The sequence below is a fragment of the Gastrolobium bilobum genome, unplaced genomic scaffold, assembly GCF_033153095.1.
Source record: "Gastrolobium bilobum isolate Gb01-03AN ecotype WA unplaced genomic scaffold, APGP_CSIRO_Gbil_v1 utg11974, whole genome shotgun sequence".
In the NCBI taxonomy this organism is placed as follows: Eukaryota; Viridiplantae; Streptophyta; class Magnoliopsida; order Fabales; family Fabaceae; genus Gastrolobium; species Gastrolobium bilobum.
In genome coordinates, this window is record NW_026897182.1 from 14,618 (window position 1) to 32,704 (window position 18,087).

General features: G+C 30.1%; 2 protein-coding genes across 3 annotated transcripts; one reads left to right on the forward strand and one right to left on the reverse strand.

Annotated features, from left to right (window-relative positions):
• Positions 1-1,527: 1,527 nt before the first annotated feature.
• LOC133304734 (lysine histidine transporter-like 2) lies at positions 1,528-4,474 on the forward strand. Its single transcript, XM_061504782.1, has 7 exons — positions 1,528-1,658; positions 2,227-2,610; positions 3,167-3,560; positions 3,831-3,936; positions 4,022-4,113; positions 4,214-4,282; positions 4,376-4,474. The coding sequence occupies exons 1-7, from the start codon at positions 1,606-1,608 to the stop codon at positions 4,472-4,474; spliced, it is 1,197 nt and encodes a 398-aa protein (XP_061360766.1). The 5' UTR covers positions 1,528-1,605.
• Positions 4,475-9,363: 4,889 nt separating this feature from the next.
• Positions 9,364-12,368, reverse strand: LOC133304730 (3-oxoacyl-[acyl-carrier-protein] reductase, chloroplastic-like). 2 transcript variants are annotated; one of them, XM_061504778.1, is made up of 10 exons: positions 12,065-12,368; positions 11,681-11,734; positions 11,512-11,592; positions 11,383-11,428; positions 11,193-11,287; positions 11,050-11,082; positions 10,587-10,721; positions 10,415-10,508; positions 10,235-10,317; positions 9,364-9,835 (listed from the first exon to the last, which is right to left on the reverse strand). In XM_061504778.1, the coding sequence occupies exons 1-10, from the start codon at positions 12,251-12,253 to the stop codon at positions 9,803-9,805; spliced, it is 843 nt and encodes a 280-aa protein (XP_061360762.1). In that variant the 5' UTR covers positions 12,254-12,368; the 3' UTR covers positions 9,364-9,802. The 2 variants fall into 2 exon arrangements, with proteins under 2 accessions (XP_061360762.1, XP_061360763.1); XM_061504779.1 differs by having other exon boundaries at positions 12,082-12,169.
• Between the last annotated feature and the right edge of the window lie 5,719 nt (positions 12,369-18,087).

Consider the following 18,087-nt stretch of genomic DNA (forward strand, 5'->3'; position numbering starts at 1 on the left):
CTTTGTTCCTAAACAAATTAACTACATGCAAAATTAGCAAATTGAAAGTCGAGTGCATATAACTACTTTAACCACTCCCTCCCTGTGTCAACCTTTTTGCCGAGAAGCACTATAGACAAGTTTAATATTTCTGTCTTCTTAGCATATTGATTGAAAAAAAATCAACATACATCTCCCTTGAATGCTAAAGCAACATTAAGATCGAGATAGACAAGAGTAGTATTAGAAATCATGCAATGTTATGTTAGTTCGGCTAGAGTTTTCAAGATCTCCCCAAAACCATTCATTATTTCGTCAATGCAGGGTGCTCTCCATCATCACTATGCAACGGCGGATCCAATTAATATTATTTATGTCTGCGTATTTAGGGATGGAGGTTAGGAGACAATGTTCCCGAATTTTTTTTTTAAAGAAAGTTTTAAATGTATTAAAAAAAATATTAAAAAAAAAACTGGAACTTACTACAAAAAATAAAGTAACTTTTGGTCCTCAACAAAAATTACGGGACCCAATTTAATTCCTTAGAAAAAAGATTGATTCATGATCCTCTGAATTTCAAAATATACTCATGTTAGTCTTTTTGAGGAAATAATGTAGGTCTTCTTTGAATTTTAGAGGGACTACGATTTTGACTAATCAGATATATTTGAAAATTCAAAAGGACCGTCGACTTTTTTTTTTTAAAGAGTTTAAATTGGGTCATATAATTTTTGTTGAACACTCAAAATATATTTTATTTTATCTTCAAAAATTTGTGTTGCAACAATACAGATCCACCGATGGCACCATGCATGGTTTGGATTCGGGTTTTTACTTATTTATGAATGTAAAAATGATATATAGTTGTTCTCCATTTTTTCATATATGATAAAGGATGTTAAATAACTAATAAATAACATGTATTATATGATGAACATGAATATTATTCGATTACCAAATATTGATAATTAATTAATATTCGCATTTATTACGTAATATGTTCACCAATTATTTGAATATCGTCCATGGGTGCAAAATTCATACACACACAAAATGCATATAACATAAATGTTATCATTGCCCCACTTTTTCAACAAAGATGTGAAGTATATAGGGAATTAAATATTCAATATTCTTTATACCAAATTATTGTTTTTTAGAAATAAAAAAAAATTCTACTAAAATATAACTGAGCCATTCTTTTCGCAATTCTGGATAACAACAACTAAAACATCATGTGGAAAATGCAACCAAGCAGATCCCACGTTTAAATCAAAATTTATGGTTGACCGCTTGATATTCAACGAGGAAATAGCTCATGCCCGCACAACTACATCAGTTATGCTATTTATGGACATGTTTCCAAACTTCCATGTAGTTTTCAGTTGTATGTTATGGCAGTTAAGGATTACTAGGTCTGAGATTCTGTTGTCCCGATTATAAAGATCACATTAATTGTAAGACCTTTGAAGTTGTTGTTAAAAATAAAATAAAATAGAAAAAACTGAGCAAAGGAAAAGAATGGAAGACGATAGTGTTACTCAGAAGGCCATTGATGATTGGCTTCCTGTCACTGCCTCCAGAAATGCTAAATGGTGGTATTCAGCTTTCCACAATCTCACTGCCATGGTTGGTGCTGGTGTCCTCACCCTTCCTTATGCCATGTCAAAGATGGGCTGGTATGCTATAAAATCATATATACAGGAGAAATTTTTATTTGTCCGGGAATCTCGATTTTCAAAAACATGATTTTTATATTCAGTTTACGATAATATCTGAAAATTTAAAATTAAAAAAAATTCAGTTTTTCAAGAATTCGAAAAAAATCCGTGTAACAAACGGCCCTAAGTAGCAACTAGTCTGAATTGTTTCACTTCCCAAACTTTGGTGAAAGGCTAGGGGCAATCACCCGGTCATGTTCCTACAGACATTTGTCTTATTCAAACTTAAAAGAAAGATAATAGGTATATTACCTGTCTAAGTAATGTAGCTCTTAGTCTCCTCTCACAAAAATTCCTGACATCTATAATGCAAATACAAACGTGAATATGTTTAATTATAGGAAAATAATTATCTTATTTTACATAAGATAACTATCTCATACTCTTCTCACGTGAAAAATTGTGTCATCACTTTTTTTTTTCTTCATTTTTTAATAGCTTATATATATGAAATCTGATCCTCATTTTATTGGTGATCCAAATTTATTTATTTATTTTTTTTTCCTTTGACTGAAACAATATATAGGGGTCCGGGCTCAGTTGTCTTGGTGTTGTCATGGATCATCACTTTGTTCACGCTATGGCAAATGGTTGAGATGCATGAAATGGTGCCTGACGTGAGATTCGACAGGTATCATGAGTTAGGACAACATGCCTTTGGTAAGAAGCTGGGTCTTTGGATCGTGGTTCCCCAACAGTTACTTGTTGAGGTCGGCACGTGCATTGCATATATGGTCACTGGAGGCAAATCACTGAAGAAGTTTCATGATACTGTTTGCCCCTCTTGTAAAGACATCAGGACTTCCTACTGGATTGTTATCTTCGCTTCTGTTAACTTTGTTCTTTGTCAATGTCCCAGCTTCAACTCTATTTCTGCTATCTCTTTAGCTGCTGCTGTCATGTCCATCGCGTAATCAAACTTCTCTATTTTTGTGGTTTATATTTATTTATTTTTTATTTTTACTTTCAATTAAATTAATTAGTAGATTGACCCAACTTTAAGATAGATTAACTGGTTAAAGGATATAAGATTATGCATTTTCATTGTGCATTCAATCCCCTAAGTTAACATTATTGTTTGATGTCCTTCGTTTAGAGAGAATTTTATTAAGAAAAAACAAATGAAATTCTTATATTGACCAGAAATGAACTAAATAAGTACTATATAAATAAAATGATTCATAAATTTAATGTCTTAAGATTTTAGATCGAGAGTCCATTAACTCCATTGACCGTGTAACATATTATTATTATTTGATGTACTTAAAGAATTCATAAATAAATTCTTGTTTGATGTACTCTATCATAGAGAATTGACAAATACAATCAATCTTGGAACATGATGTCATTTTTTTTAACAAAAAAGTAGTTGATAAATATATATTATTTTATGTATATACTAATGGAACCCTTTTATGAATCCCTTACTAATTGCAATATAAATATATATATATATATATATACAGTTACTCAACCATAGCTTGGGTGGCCACCATTAAAAATGGAGTTCTACCAAATGTGGACTATGGCTACAATGCCAAGAGCACTGCAGATGGTGTATTCAACTTCATGACTGCATTGGGAGAGATAGCATTCTCTTATGCAGGTCACAATGTGGTTCTGGAAATCCAGGCAACAATACCCTCTTCTCCTGAGAAGCCTTCCAAAAAAGCAATGTGGAAAGGAGTTATTGTTGCATATATGGGAGTGGCCTTTTGCTACTTTCCTGTTGCCTTCATTGGATACTATGTATATGGAAACTCTGTTGATGACAACATCCTCATCACACTTGAGCATCCCACTTGGCTTATTGCTGCTGCTAACATGTTTGTTATTGTCCATGTTATTGGAGGCTACCAGGTGAGTTTCAATTTTTTTTCTGATACTACTATGCATTTTTTAAGAAAACTTTCGGTACAACTGTTGTAGGTACATCCTTATTAAAAGGGGAAAGTTTTTAGGATTTAAAAGAAGTTATAAAGAAAAGTATGAATTATTATAAAAAAAAAAATTCCCTTTTTAGTAAAAGAGAGTACCAAGTTCGGTACTCTCATAGTATTTAAAAAAAAAATTGGCATTTTTTAATTAGCTCTCATGCATGTGTTATATGTTATATTTTGGAAAGAACAGGTATTTTCAATGCCAGTGTTCGATATGATGGAAACATACTTGGTGAAGCAGTTAAAGCTTCCTCCTTGTTTTACACTCCGTTTAGTTGCACGTACTGTATTTGTAGGTATGTGATTAGTTATGGAGTCTTTTTTAGTTTTTGAATTATTATTATATAACTTTTAAGTAATCTTTTTATCTTTTTGTTTCAGCATTGACAATGATAATTGGCATATGCATCCCGTTCTTTGGTTCTCTTCTTGGATTTCTTGGAGGATTTGCCTTTGCCCCAACATCATACTTTGTAAGTAAAAGCAAATCATTCTTTTAATTTTTTTTATTTTTTTTTAATTACTAAGCCTCTGTGCATACTTGATTAGTCTTATATTATCCTAATATTGCAGCTGCCATGTATAATATGGCTTAAACTCTACAAACCCAAGAGATTTGGCTTGTCTTGGACAATCAATTGGGTATGTTAATTGACATTGTTAAATTTTTCTTAAATAATCTCCTCTTATGTCTGGTAATTTAATGAGACTTTAACTGATTTTATTACCTTACAGATCTGCATTGTGCTTGGGGTATTGTTGATGACACTATCCCCAATTGGTTCATTAAGAAACATCATCGTTTCTGCTAAGAACTACAAATTCTTCTCGTGAATTATTGGTACAAGAATTAGTCTTAGATTCTAGTTCAATTTAATTTGTAGAAAGAAAATGTGAGAGCATGCTCAGCTAGCCCTTTTACAAGATTATATATGTAACATTATAATCAAATTTAGGTTGCAAAGCTTAGATCGTTCCTCTCTCTCTCTCTAGACTTATCATTTGTTGTTAGGATTGTTTGATTTTTATTTTTTTATTTTTTTTTGTCATCTATCCATGCATGACTAAATTTTGTAAATAAAATGTAGTTTCTTTTAGAATTACAATCCATCACAATATATAGGAAGAACTCTCTTATGGAGATTTGTGTTTATACAATAATATTTAATTGTTAAATTGATTAAAATGCATGGATGTGAACAAGAGAAAAAAAAATATTTACCATGGCTACAAAATATCTAAGGAAACTTCTATTATATTTTTAAATATAGATTTTATACTTTTATCCAGAGTTAGACTATTTTTGATAATTGATGGCCAAACAATATGCTTGTAGAAAGTAAGGATGTTCAAAATATTCAAAAGAATCAAACCGATCCATTACCAAACTGTTTCACATTTAAAAAATTAGTTTTTTTTAAAAATCCGATTTCATAAAAACTGGATTTTATTTTATAAATTAATTATTTATCAAACTATAAAAAATCTGGTTATTCATAATTATCTATAACCAAACTGTTATAAGTGCATAGCTTCGAATCGCCACCGCTTCGAATCGATTATATGGTTGGTCTTTTCTAATTCTAGCTTGAATTTCACCTTCCTTGCTACGATCAATTCCGATTTTCACTTCCAATTTATTTCAGTTTCGTAATTGATTTGATTGTGCCTCTTTTTTTTGCTGGTTTATTTGATTTGATTCAATTAGACCGATTAATGTTGGGGCTAGCATGCGCTAGCTTCCTTGTCGATTATCAAGTTGCTGATTCTACTAATTCTTTTGATATAACATCGATTTTTAACTTGATAACTGTTTATAGTTTATAACCATTTAAAATCGATTTTGATTTAAAACCAGTTTTAAATTAAAACCGATTATAAATCATAAATTAGTTTTGGAATCGGTTTCAAACTGATTTTAAAAATTAAAAACCGATTAAAAAAAAGTTTGATTTGAAAACTAACTCATTTAAAATTGGTTCGGTTCGATTTTTGTCAAAATCGATTATGAACCGCCCGCTCCATGCACTCCAAGTAAAAAGTTGTTTTGGATCACATTTAAACCAGCATGTGAACATAAGTAGTTGAGCTATATACTAATTTTTTGTGTTTTTTGATAATTAATGTATACAATTTAAATTTTTATAATATTCATTGATAGAATAATGTAAAATTTATTATAATATTATTTATATATATTGTTTTGCGCGTAATAAAATTAAAATAATAAATGGGTAGAGTTATTAATTGGTCTTTTCCTTTTTTGAGCTTTGGACAATATTTTGTAACATGATTTAGTGGGTAATAGAAATTTAAAGATTAAATTGCTTAAATTATTTTTTATATAATACTTTCATTATTTTAAAAATCAAATAAAGTATAATTATTTAACATTATTTTATTTTTTATTTTAAAACAAATCAAAAGAATGTTAAATCATCGAACTTCAATGAAATTGACAAAGGATCAAGAAAGAGGAAAAGACGAAGAGAGAGGAGATCAAGCGATGAGAGGATTCTTCACTATATCATTCCAGTGCCTCCAAGACTGCTTAAATAAACAAACTGAGCAAAGAACGTAACTTTGCTTGAGTGGATTTTCTGATTAAGATAAACTAACATTGATGATATCCAGTGGATTATAGGTAGTTTACCAGGATGTAGATCCTTTTAAGCCATTTTTTATTAACAATGTATGTGAAAAATAATTTAACCTATATAAAAAAATGTTTAAAACTATACAAATTCAAATTATAATACTAGAGAGCATGTTTAGTTTGGGTAAATACACATTTACAATATTAAATACTATGTTAATTACTTCAGAAGCCTTTGCATTAGTGTAGATTCCTTACCTTTAAATAAATTGAAGAGTTGTTGTTTGCTTACCTTTTTGTAGATTGAAGAGGTAAATCAATTGATATGTGTTTTAAATTAGCTAAAACATTATTTTATTTATTTATTTTTAAATTGTCTTTCTGCTTCTTCGTTTTTTTGGAAATATTACAATCGGTTCATGGCTTCGCGATTAGTTCGATTCAGGGCGGGTCAAAGACTAAGGCTTTAAACCCCTCCCAAAGATGGTACTGGAAAGGATCGAACACATGCTCTCACCCCCCTCCCCCCACCTGCTCAGCTCTCACGCGCCTAATTTTTATTTGTCATTTTTTTTCTTTGTTCTTCAATTCTATTTTTCTCTTGAATCTCCCAAATAATAATGTATTTTAACACATCTCGGCAAGCAAAGCCATAGCTTGAATATATTTGTGTAATTTAAATGTTTTTCTTTTGTTTACTTGAAAGTTCTAACTTATGAAAGTTAAAAAATATATTTTGAAATGTTTTGAAAGTTGAATTCTTTGATTTTTCAATTATACATATGCATGCGGATCCAGTCCTAATTTTTTGTCACTTTTTCTTTTGATTCTTCAATCCCATTTCTCTGCTGAATCTCCCACATAATAATGTATTTTTACACATACCCTCAAATAAAACCTTAGCTTGATTATATTTTTTTAATCTAGGTGTTATTCTTTTGTTCACTTGAAAGTTCTAACTTATCAAAAAAATAAATTTATTTTGAAATGTTTTAAAAGTATTTGAATTTTTTTTTATCTCTTGCAAACATATAGAAATAGCCAAATAGGTGTGGTTGTATACCAAAAAAAGAAAAAAAAAGAAAGAAATAGGTATGGTTCCCTTTTTTTTTCTCTTAGTACTCGAGTTACTCACATGTGTGTCCACTGATATAGAGGTTATCTCTTGTGTTTGTCAGATCAACATTAACCCCTTGTTTATATATATATATATATATATATATATATATATATATATATATATATATATATTGTGAGTATAGGTAGTTTATAGTTTTTTTTAGGCCAAAGAATTGTCCTTGTTACCACATGTGCCAAGATATTATTTTTATTTTTTTCATTCAGTTATTTTCAATATTTTTACTTTAAATTTTTATCTATTTTTACATATTAATATTGGGTTATGAAACCAATTTATTTAAAAAGAATGGCCAATCCAAAGAACATAACTCTTTAGGCTAGTTTGTTTGTGTTTTTTAACAGCATTTTAAATACAAAAAATGTCAAAATATTTAGGATGATTAGATTTTTTCTCTCTAAAAAAGCAAAAATGAAGAAAAAAGGAAGATGTAATTTAGTGTTTTTTTCTCTTCTAAAGTTAAAAGAAAAATAACTTCTATAAAAATGTCATAATATTTTTCTAACTTATCAAAATACAACTTAGTCACATACGATCCTTCATTTTATTTTTAAATCAATAATGTAATAATTGATGCCATTAGCCTTCTAAGTTCCTATTTATATAATTATTGGTAATAATAAGTTCTTAGATAGTTAATTAAAAATATCATTTTTATATATCTAATTACTAAAAGAAAAAACAAGTTTACTCAAAAATTTAAAAAATAATTTAGAAAATTGATTGTAATAACTTGATAATAAAGATTTCATTTAAAATAAGTCTGGGTGTCGTAAGAAAATCATTGTTGTAATAATTATTTTTAGAAAATTATTAGGTTATGTTTTAAAAGTGTATGTAATATTTACAAACGAGTTTTTCAAATTGTAAAAGCAATAAAATGATGTGTGTGTGCGCGCTCGTGTGTTTGTGCAGGTGTGTGTGCATTCGTGCGTGCGGGTGCTTGCATGTATATGTGTGTGTGAGGGATTTTCAAATTGCAAAAGCAACAAAATGATGCCGAGACACTTTTGAACTACAAATGTGCTTTTGGTTTTGATTAAACTATTAAAGTCATGTGACTCAATATTGTAATCAGTATTAAATTTGCACGATGTCATAATTAAGATTTGTTTCCAAAATTCAACACCATCAATCACTTGATATACTTTTCCCATTTCAGTTTGTATGTTAATTGTTAAACCTTTTATTTCTTGTACTTGAGCCTCGAACACACATTAGTTGAGGGAGAGCACTCACTTAAGAAAAATTGTGTTAATTTTATTAATCTCCCTGCAATTAACTTGGTACATCATTTATATCAGTTAAATGCAACAAAATTATGTGTTACATTAGTTTAATACTTGATTAATTAACATATTAGTTCAAAGGAAAAACATATTCACAAGTTTTCATTTTCCTAATATTTAACCTACTGAGTATAGGCTGTCGACCCATATTGGATATTATGCCACTCAATAGGCAGAGAGAAAGGCTATGACCACCAAGATTGCATAATTTGCATTAATGATAAGAGCATTACATATATGTAGACCCTTCATGGTTTGACAAATTCTACAAGCACCTAAGAAAAGAAACCCCCTTACCCGGAGGGAGAAAAGAAAGAAAATCAATTGCCTCAAATAATTCAGAAATGGCTGCAATCATCTCACTCTTAAGGAAAGGTAATGTCCAAAGTTTATGTAAAATGTATACCTATTCTGTGTGAATGTGATTGCAGCCATTAGTTGAGGGAGAGCACTCACTTAAGAAAAATTGTGTTAATTTTATTAATCTCCCTGCAATTAACTTGGTACATCATTTATATCAGTTAAATGCAACAGAATTATGTGTTACATTAGTTTAATACTTGATTAATTAACATATTAGTTCAAAGGAAAAACATATTCACAAGTTTTCATTTTCCTAATATTTAACCTACTGAGTATAGGCTGTCGACCCATATTGGATATTATGCCACTCAATAGGCAGAGAGAAAGGCTATGACCACCAAGATTGCATAATTTGCATTAATGATAAGAGCATTACATATATGTAGACCCTTCATGGTTTGACAAATTCTACAAGCACCTAAGAAAAGAAACCCCCTTACCCGGAGGGAGAAAAGAAAGAAAATCAATTGCCTCAAATAATTCAGAAATGGCTGCAATCATCTCACTCTTAAGGAAAGGTAATGTCCAAAGTTTATGTAAAATGTATACCTATTCTGTGTGAATGTGACCATAAGAGTCACCAAAATACAAGAAGATGCCGAACTCATCCTCCAAAGCTCAACTAAAATTCTACCATAAATCAATGGGTATAACTAGCTTTAGCAGAAATCAGCACAGAATTATCACCATATGACAAAAGTTGAAATTCTGTGTACATTGGGATGAACACTGAATCACAGAAGCAGCTCAAGTTGCTAAGGAAACAGATTGCTGACTTACATCACTAAACCTCCATCGATGTTGAACACCTGTAACACGGCAATTGTGAACACATAACAGATGAATAGAGAAAAATACAGTAAATAAAAGAAGTTAAAGAACCCTAACATCACAGGATTAGGTTATCAAAAAAGGGCAAAGAGCAAACCCTGGTGCATAAGGCTCCTCAACTTGTAAGGATGAGGATGAGGGCAGTTTTACCCTTGTATTTTTGTAAAAATGTCGTCTCTCAGACTCAAACCAATAACCTTTCGGTCACAAGGAGCAAAGTTACTGCTGCTCAAAGCTTGCCCTCTTATTTGGTTATCAGATTAAACTATCTAAAATTTAAGTACACCTTGGAATTTTTTGAATTACAATGAGCAGTTGGCTAGTTTGAGTACTGTAGTTCTATATTTAGAAACCAGTAAGGAAAATTAATAAATGACCTGTCCAGTGATGTAACTAGCAGCAGGATTAAGAGCCAAGAATTCCACCAGTCCAGCAACTTCTTCTGGTTGGCCATATCTTCCTGAATCCAAGGTGGAAATTAAGTTACCTACATCTTCATGTATTTGAAACTTTCATTAAATGTGCTTCAGAGTTAAAAATATTTTGGTCACTCTCACCCAAGGGGATTCTCTCTGAAACCTTTCTCTCAAATTCTGGTCCTAGCTTGGCAGTCATGTCAGATGCAATAAACCCTGGGGCAACTGCATTAACCTGTAAAGAAATGCTGGGATTTAATTAATTTCTATCAACTGATAACCTGTATCTTAGATTTCAGGCACAAGAATTTACAGTGATGCTTCTGCTAGCATATTCCTTTGCAACAGTTTTTGTCAGGCCAATTACTCCTGCTTTTGCAGCACTATAATTGGCTTGTCCAACATTGCCAACAAGACCAATAATTGATACAATATTAACTATCCTTCCCTGCAAAACACCAGTAAACTTAGATGCGAAATTAGAGAGCTTCAGCAGCCACTAGATGTCATTTTGAAAATCATGAAGACTGCAATGGGCTGAATACAAAACATTTTCAGAAATATAAACTGTAGCTAATAATAAAATTAAAAAATAATGTCTAGTAATTTACAAAGACAATTTTGTTAGCATAAAAACAAAAACCGATGATTTCACAAAGAAGAAAAATTAAAGCCTAAAGGGTTCTATCCAACAACACCCCCTTACTCTATAAACAAATTAAAAGAAAGAAAAAAGGGAGAGGGGAGGGGGGAAGAATATTCAAGCGTGATGTCACCTTCTTCTTCATCATCATAATCTTTCCTGCTGCCTGTAAAAAGTAATGAACCAACTCAGCTCCTTTTTTTCAATTTCTTTATTTTTATTTAAAAAAAAAACTACACTTAGTTTAAAATGGACTCAAATTATGAACATATTTACCTGTGTGCAAAGAAAAACACCAGTGAGATTAAGATCAATAACCTCCTGCCATTGTGATCTTGTCATTCTCATTAACAAAGCATCCCTAGTAATTCCTGAATCCATGATGATATCTTTATTTGAGTATCAAATCTGAAATTAAAAAAAAAAAAAAAAAAAAAGGCTAGCACAAGAGCTTTATCCAAGTTACCTGCATTATTTACCAACACATCAACAGTTCCCCAAGTATCAACTGCCTGCAGAGGAGATGTTAAAGTCATGAATAAAACCAAGGTAGAGAATAATTTCAATGTAAACAATTTCAAAAACATTTGCTCACAGTTTGAATCATAGAGTCCACATCAGCCTCATTGGAAACATCTCCCCTAAAAGTAATAGCTTGTCCACCAAATGCCTCAATCTGCAATAAAATAATCAAATAAATTAATGCAGTTCACTCAAAATCACTACAACATACCTTGCTTAGTTGCTTGTATTGAATATTGTACCTGGTTAGAAACCTCCTCAGCTTCCTTGATTGACCTTGCATAGTTCACCAGCACCTATGATGACCAAATTGAAACCAATTAATATTATTAGTATTATTATCAGGATTTGATCAAAGCAGTGAAACCAGAACAGTGATAAAGTTATTCTTTTTAACTGAAAAGTCATTAGTTCGAATTCATAAAATAATCTCTTTGCAATTATGTAAGGATAATTGAAAAGTCATCATTAGTTCGAATTCATAAAACAATCTCTTTGCAATTATGTAAGGATAAGGCTGCATACAAATATTTTCTCTACCCACACTTGTTAATCGGGTTTAACGGAAAGTGATTTATTATTATTATAATTATTATTAAGATTAAGAAGGGAGTACATGTGGAAACCTTGCAAGCGGCTTTACCGAAGGAGAGCGCAATTGCACGGCCAATGCCTCGGGAGGCTCCGGTGACCACAACGACGGGTGCTTCGGTAAGAGTGGTATATGAACCGTTAAGGCGACCCACCCGAATGGGTTTCCTGGTCGCTCCGGTGGTTTGGAAAAGGAGCGGGTTGAATCGGACCATCGAAGCCATCAAAGCATTCGCATTTCGGAAATGCTTTTCTCTTAATAAACAAGTCAAACTGCTCTGCTCACTTATTTCATGGGGTGGAAATTATTGATTGATTTTTCCAAATCCTAAAAGCCATAGAGCTATTGAGTACTTATTGAACCCCGTTCGTTTATTCGTTTATATATTATAAATATAAATATATTAGAAGCAATAGCTCTGTCATCCGACACGTGTTCGATATTGTCTTTGAACAACTTTTTTTAAAGACAAAAACATTTTTCATGTAGTAGTAGTAGTAGACTAGTAGTAATACAAAACCTGATGGTACTCGAATTATAATACAAAACTTGGATCTGTTAAACCCCAAGCCCAAGTGACCCGTGACAATTGCTAGGCCTAAGTTACATTTGATGATTTGCTCTTATTTGGCATTCCTAAGTTACGAATGAAAGCATGAATCACATTTTCTGAATAAGAATGAAATTATTTTAAAAAATTTAAATAGTAACGCTTGAGTATTTTAAAGGACAACAATAAGAATGAAAGTATTTTAAAAATTATTCGATATATTAAAGAAGTAAGAGATAATGGCTCTCTATGGGTTTGAAATTGTAAGGCATTGCCAAAATTGGCTCAGATTGACTCTCTCTTCCTCTCTCAAACATGAATTAGTGATTAAGAAACAAATAATTTATGGTTTTTTTTTTTTTTTTTTTTACTGTCAATATATATAACTTATCTACATTTAGTCCAAAATGACGTTGTTTTGAGGTAAAAATCAAAGTATTTTTATAATTATGATTTATTTCAGGGTTATAATAGTCTTTTTTATTATAATTTTTTAATTTTTCAACCCAAAACAACATCATTTTAGGAGCGAACATTCACTTTAAAAATATTAAAACCTTAATTTATATGGGAATAATGTTTTTTTCTATTATATACGAGATTAATAAAGTTTTTTTTTTAATTTATATTTTAGTAAGAAACTTATATGATTTTTCGCACTTTTCAAACACTATTTATTGAACACAAAACTAATCGTATTTATTATAAGAGAAATATCTTTTTCATGTTACGTGAAAAAACTTTTCTTATGTTATATACTCATCAAAATTCGAACCAGCATTTTTTTTTTTTTAGTTGTGGAGTTAATTTGATTATGTTTTTACATGAAATAATATTTTCTCATGTAACATGAAAAAAATATTGTCTTTATTATAATAGAGAATTTCTATAATAATTGACTGTAAAAGATTTTTCATTTTTGTATAATGAACTATACATAAAAATATAAAATACTTAAACGAAGCATTTGTATCAACTTCATATTTAATCTGGATAATTTTAAAAAATAAGGTTATTCTTTCTTTCAATATTCTTAGACTCTGATAATACGTCATTTTACATAATAAATTCCGATTTTTACTTGTAACAGGGCTCTGTGATTGAGAATTTTAGATGTTAAGTGCATATTTGGCAATTCACTGCTTCTATCATATTTCTGAAGAGGGTTCAGTGTTTGGCAGCACTTTTGGAATTCCTCCCCCCCCTCTTTGTTTAAGGCCTGCTATTTTTGTCTCAAATGAGAAGTCCAATTTTTCAAAAACCAATGCCTGTTTGAATGCTATTTTTAAAACAATTTTCAAATTTTTTTTTAAAAAAAAAACTATTTAATAAGATCTATTTTGTAAAAATAGTTAGTTCTAAAAATTATAACTGTTTTTTAATTTTTAGAGAATATTTCTTGGTTGATTTTTTTTTTTTTAACTTTTAAAATAAAAAATACAGAAAATACATATTCCATTAATAATTATTTTAGAAGACAGTTTTAAATACAAAACAGAACGCAATCAAACAGTCCATATATAAATTAGGACATAAGAGATTAAGAGCATTTTGTTTTTTATTTGGAAAGTTATAAATCATAAATTAGAAAAAAAAAATGTAATTTTTTAATTTTGTCAAAATCACAATATTTGGATTTCAAATAAGAAATTAAACATGCTATAAATTCTTGACAATAGTTATAATAACTTTATGGATATAGTATCTATGATGAATTGATGAGGTATGAAACATTTATTGAATACTAATTTTATAATATATAAGACTTTAAAATCATTAAATATATCCAACAACCAGTAAATTTTTTAATGAGTATCTAAAAATGTAGATACCAAAGTAATGTTCTAAATTCTTTAAACCATAGAGGAATGGGATAGGATATTGTGACATCCAAGTTATGTTACACTCATGTGACACCCAGTCAATCTCACCGTTAGATCGCTTATGTTGATCCAACGGTTATATTTATTTCCATCTTTGTATGGTCATGATTTCACAAATTTAAAGTGAAAGCATTAAATATGAGAAATCATAACCATACAAAGGTAGAAATAAATATAAAATATTAAATTTGGGAAATCATGACCATACAAAGATGGAAATAAATATAACCGTTGGATCAACATAAGCGATCTAACGGTGAGATTGACTGGGTGTCACATGGGTGTAACATAACTTGGGTGTCACAATATCCTATCCCTAGAGTAATACGTAATTTTTATTTTAGTAAACGTAGTAACACTTATTTTGACAATGATAATGAATAAAGAACAAGTTAATTATTTTAAATTATGAACTAGTTGTAGATTATCACATTATTGAAAAATAATTACTAATAATATTTCATCTGTTTTAAAATGTTTATCATTTAAGATAATATATAAACATTAAGAAATATATCAAACAGTCTTAATCTAAAAAATATTACAACTAAATTGTTTGTCTTTAAAATACCAAAAATATTATCTGTTCAATAATTTATGGGTTTGATGTTTATCATTTTAATTGACACAAGTTATGTCATTTTAGGAGAAAGATGGACACAAGAAATGAAAATCATGGGAGAGAAAGTGGTTGTTTTTTTTTAAATTTAAATTTTAAATAAAAAAATTATTATGTGTCTATCTCTCTCTTAAAATGACATAACTCTATGTTATTTAAAATGACAAATACTTTTTTCATAATTTATATATTATATCATTTAATGAAAATGATAAATTAAACAATTAATAGGCTATAAAAAAACAATTAATAATGTTTTTAAACATTAATAAATTGAAACAAAGTAATTTTTCAAGAATATTAATAGATAATTCATAATAGATAGAATAAATATTTTAGAAATTGAACTTTTTAATAAAGCATAACACATAATTATTATTATTAAAAAAAAACCATTAGAAAAAATTACCCTAGCAATGAACTATAATTAAAAGAGTAAATACCTTTTTTGGTCTTCAGCAAATTTCACGACGCCCATTAGCAAATTTCACGACGCTTATTTTAGACCCTAGCAAATAAAAAGGCCCATCGTGGTCCTTATAAAATTCAAAATGGACTCATTTAATTGAAATCGTGGTCCCTCACAAATTCAAAAAAGACCCATATTAGTCCATTTTGAATTTCTTAGGGACCATGATGGGCCTTCTTATTTGCTAGGGACTAAAACGGGCGTCGTGAAATTTGCTGAGGACCAAAAAGAGTATTTACTCTAATTAAAATATTTATGCAAAATCTCCTAGCCTGGTCTTAATCTGGATCGTCATGCTATAACAGATGAGCTAACCCTGCTATGAAGAAGATATAAAAGGTACCAAGTCTAAATCATTAATCAATGTATGGATAGCTAGAGTCATCATTCACCATAAAAAAAAAAAGGATATATAAACTCACTGAATTGCATTTTGATGGGCTTGCTCCTTGCCGACTTGATAATTACTTTGGTTTTGACCTTTCTTCTTCTCCATTTACGATCAACTAATTAATTTATAGTTTGGAATAGATGCATATTTACTTACTTATACATCATCATGTTCTCCGAGTTCACATATTTTGATTTATTCTCTCTTTTATATTCTATCCTTAACATTACCTTTAAGAAAGGGCACATGATATTTTATCGGAAATCATATAATTAGGATAAACTTTTCTATATAAAAAGGTTAATCACAACTCAGCTTAAAACATTCTAATGCATACATTTTATTCTCGGTAATAAACTTTGTCCTGTTGTATTCAAGGAAAATTAAATGTCGACGACCGTTGGCAGTGTTAGACAAGGCTTAGGAAAATGTGTTTAGGACCAAACACGAGACAAAAGGCATAAAGAAGTAATTGAAATCATTAATATGAAGCCTTTTAAGTTTCCTTCATCACCTACCAATTAAAGTGACATAATTCGATAATCTTTGCGTTAGTGTACAAAGCTAGCTATTGGTTAATGATAAATCAGTTGTTACGTTGACTTCGTCCCACGTTGCCCCACGTAATCCTTTTCTGTCTTCATTCATTCCTTTCCTCCCAAGTTTTTTCTTTCTTTGCTTTCTCGTTTGATGCCGATTTATTAGAATATTGTTTAACGTAGAAAGAAACCTTAGGCTAGAAATAAACTAATTAGGACATATCACTTGTTTAAAATACCAAGCTCACCAAAATGATGCCAATGACCGTGATAGTTCAGTGCTCTTGAGATGGACTTTGTTTTATACAGATTTGTAAATAATGCTCTTTTGGCTCATTCATTGTACATGTATGTTTCCTCTAGCTGAATAAAACCCCATCATTTGTTTATTAGTTCGAAGCTGAATAACAAGAATTTTTTAGCCAAAATATTATATCTTTTTTTTTCTTTTTGGGCTCTAATGATCAATGTAACATACTAACATTTACTGAATTTGATAAGATATTCAATTGCTTAGTTCCAAAAATTGACCCTAATAAATTCCAACGCTATTAGTATTGTTTGTGTCCATTCATGAAATGGAAGAGTCCAAAGTCCAAACTAGGCTTCAATGTTTGTCACAACGTAGGCATTTAAGGAACAACCTTCAACCATCACAATTATAATAGGATTTTATTAATCTCCTTTTACACAAGAGAGGTATCTTATGTTGTAGAGAGAAACTGAGTGAGTCCCACCATTACAAGAAAAAAGAAAAAGAAAAAAAAGTGAGGTGTGAAAATCGAAATGAGAGAAAATGAGATAAGTTACATGATGTAAAAGAAAAGTAATATTTTCCATTATAATATCTCATTCAGTCCAATTTATGTTTGCAATTAAAAATGTAGAAAACGGCTCAAAAGCTATAATAACAAGTGGAACTTAAAAGTTTGAAGACATCAAAATCGATCAATATTAATTCTTACATGCAGAATTAGAATGTCAAAAATAGAAAACATCTTTACTTGAAAAAAAAAAATCTCAGAAATATTGCTGTAAGAGAAAGAAAGAAAAAAAAAAAGGTGCGAAAAATCAGAGGGAATCTATACGGCACTAGTAACGGCAGAGAACAAACTAAAAAGGAAAGCTGAAAAAAAAAGAAAGTAAAGAGAGAGAAAAAAATTGAATGCTTGTTATTGAGGAAAAAAACAGCAAATCAAACGACAACAACAAGGTTTTGGTTGGGTATTAAAAATAATATTATTTCTCATATTATACTTCAATGTTCTTTTTTTTTCAGAACTGAAAAAAAAAAAAAAAACTGTGAGGAGAGAGAGTAATAGAAATTTTTTTTGGAGTTTGTTGGAACCGTTGGATCCCTCTGTCTCCGATCTGTACTTTTTGGTTGCTCAGAAGAAGCCATGAATGCTACAGATCCGAGTGTCTTATGCATTATTCGTCGCATTGTAATTTGCATTTAAGCTCTGTTTTTTTTATTTGTTATTTTTTGTTTTTTAGTCTTCGAACTTGGGATCTTAAGAGTGCACTTTCTTTGAAGCAATTTGACTTGGGAATTTGGAGAGCCAAGTTCAGCTGCTACTACTCAATGGTGTGTTTTGCTGTGTGC

Excerpts from the sequence above, each read along its gene's own strand:
- LOC133304734 (XM_061504782.1), top strand. The coding sequence starts at position 1,606 with ATGGTTGGTGCTGGTGTCCTCACCCTTCCTTATGCCATGTCAAAGATG. Across the intron at positions 3,561-3,830 it reads ATGTTATTGGAGGCTACCAG|GTATTTTCAATGCCAGTGTT; the intron begins GTGAGTTTCAAT and ends TGGAAAGAACAG. Across the intron at positions 4,114-4,213 it reads TTGCCCCAACATCATACTTT|CTGCCATGTATAATATGGCT; the intron begins GTAAGTAAAAGC and ends CTAATATTGCAG.
- LOC133304730 (XM_061504778.1), bottom strand. The coding sequence starts at position 12,253 with ATGGCTTCGATGGTCCGATTCAACCCGCTCCTTTTCCAAACCACCGGA. Across the intron at positions 11,735-12,064 it reads TCGGTAAAGCCGCTTGCAAG|GTGCTGGTGAACTATGCAAG; the intron begins GTTTCCACATGT and ends TGGTCATCATAG. Across the intron at positions 11,429-11,511 it reads TGGACTCTATGATTCAAACT|GCAGTTGATACTTGGGGAAC; the intron begins GTGAGCAAATGT and ends TCTCCTCTGCAG.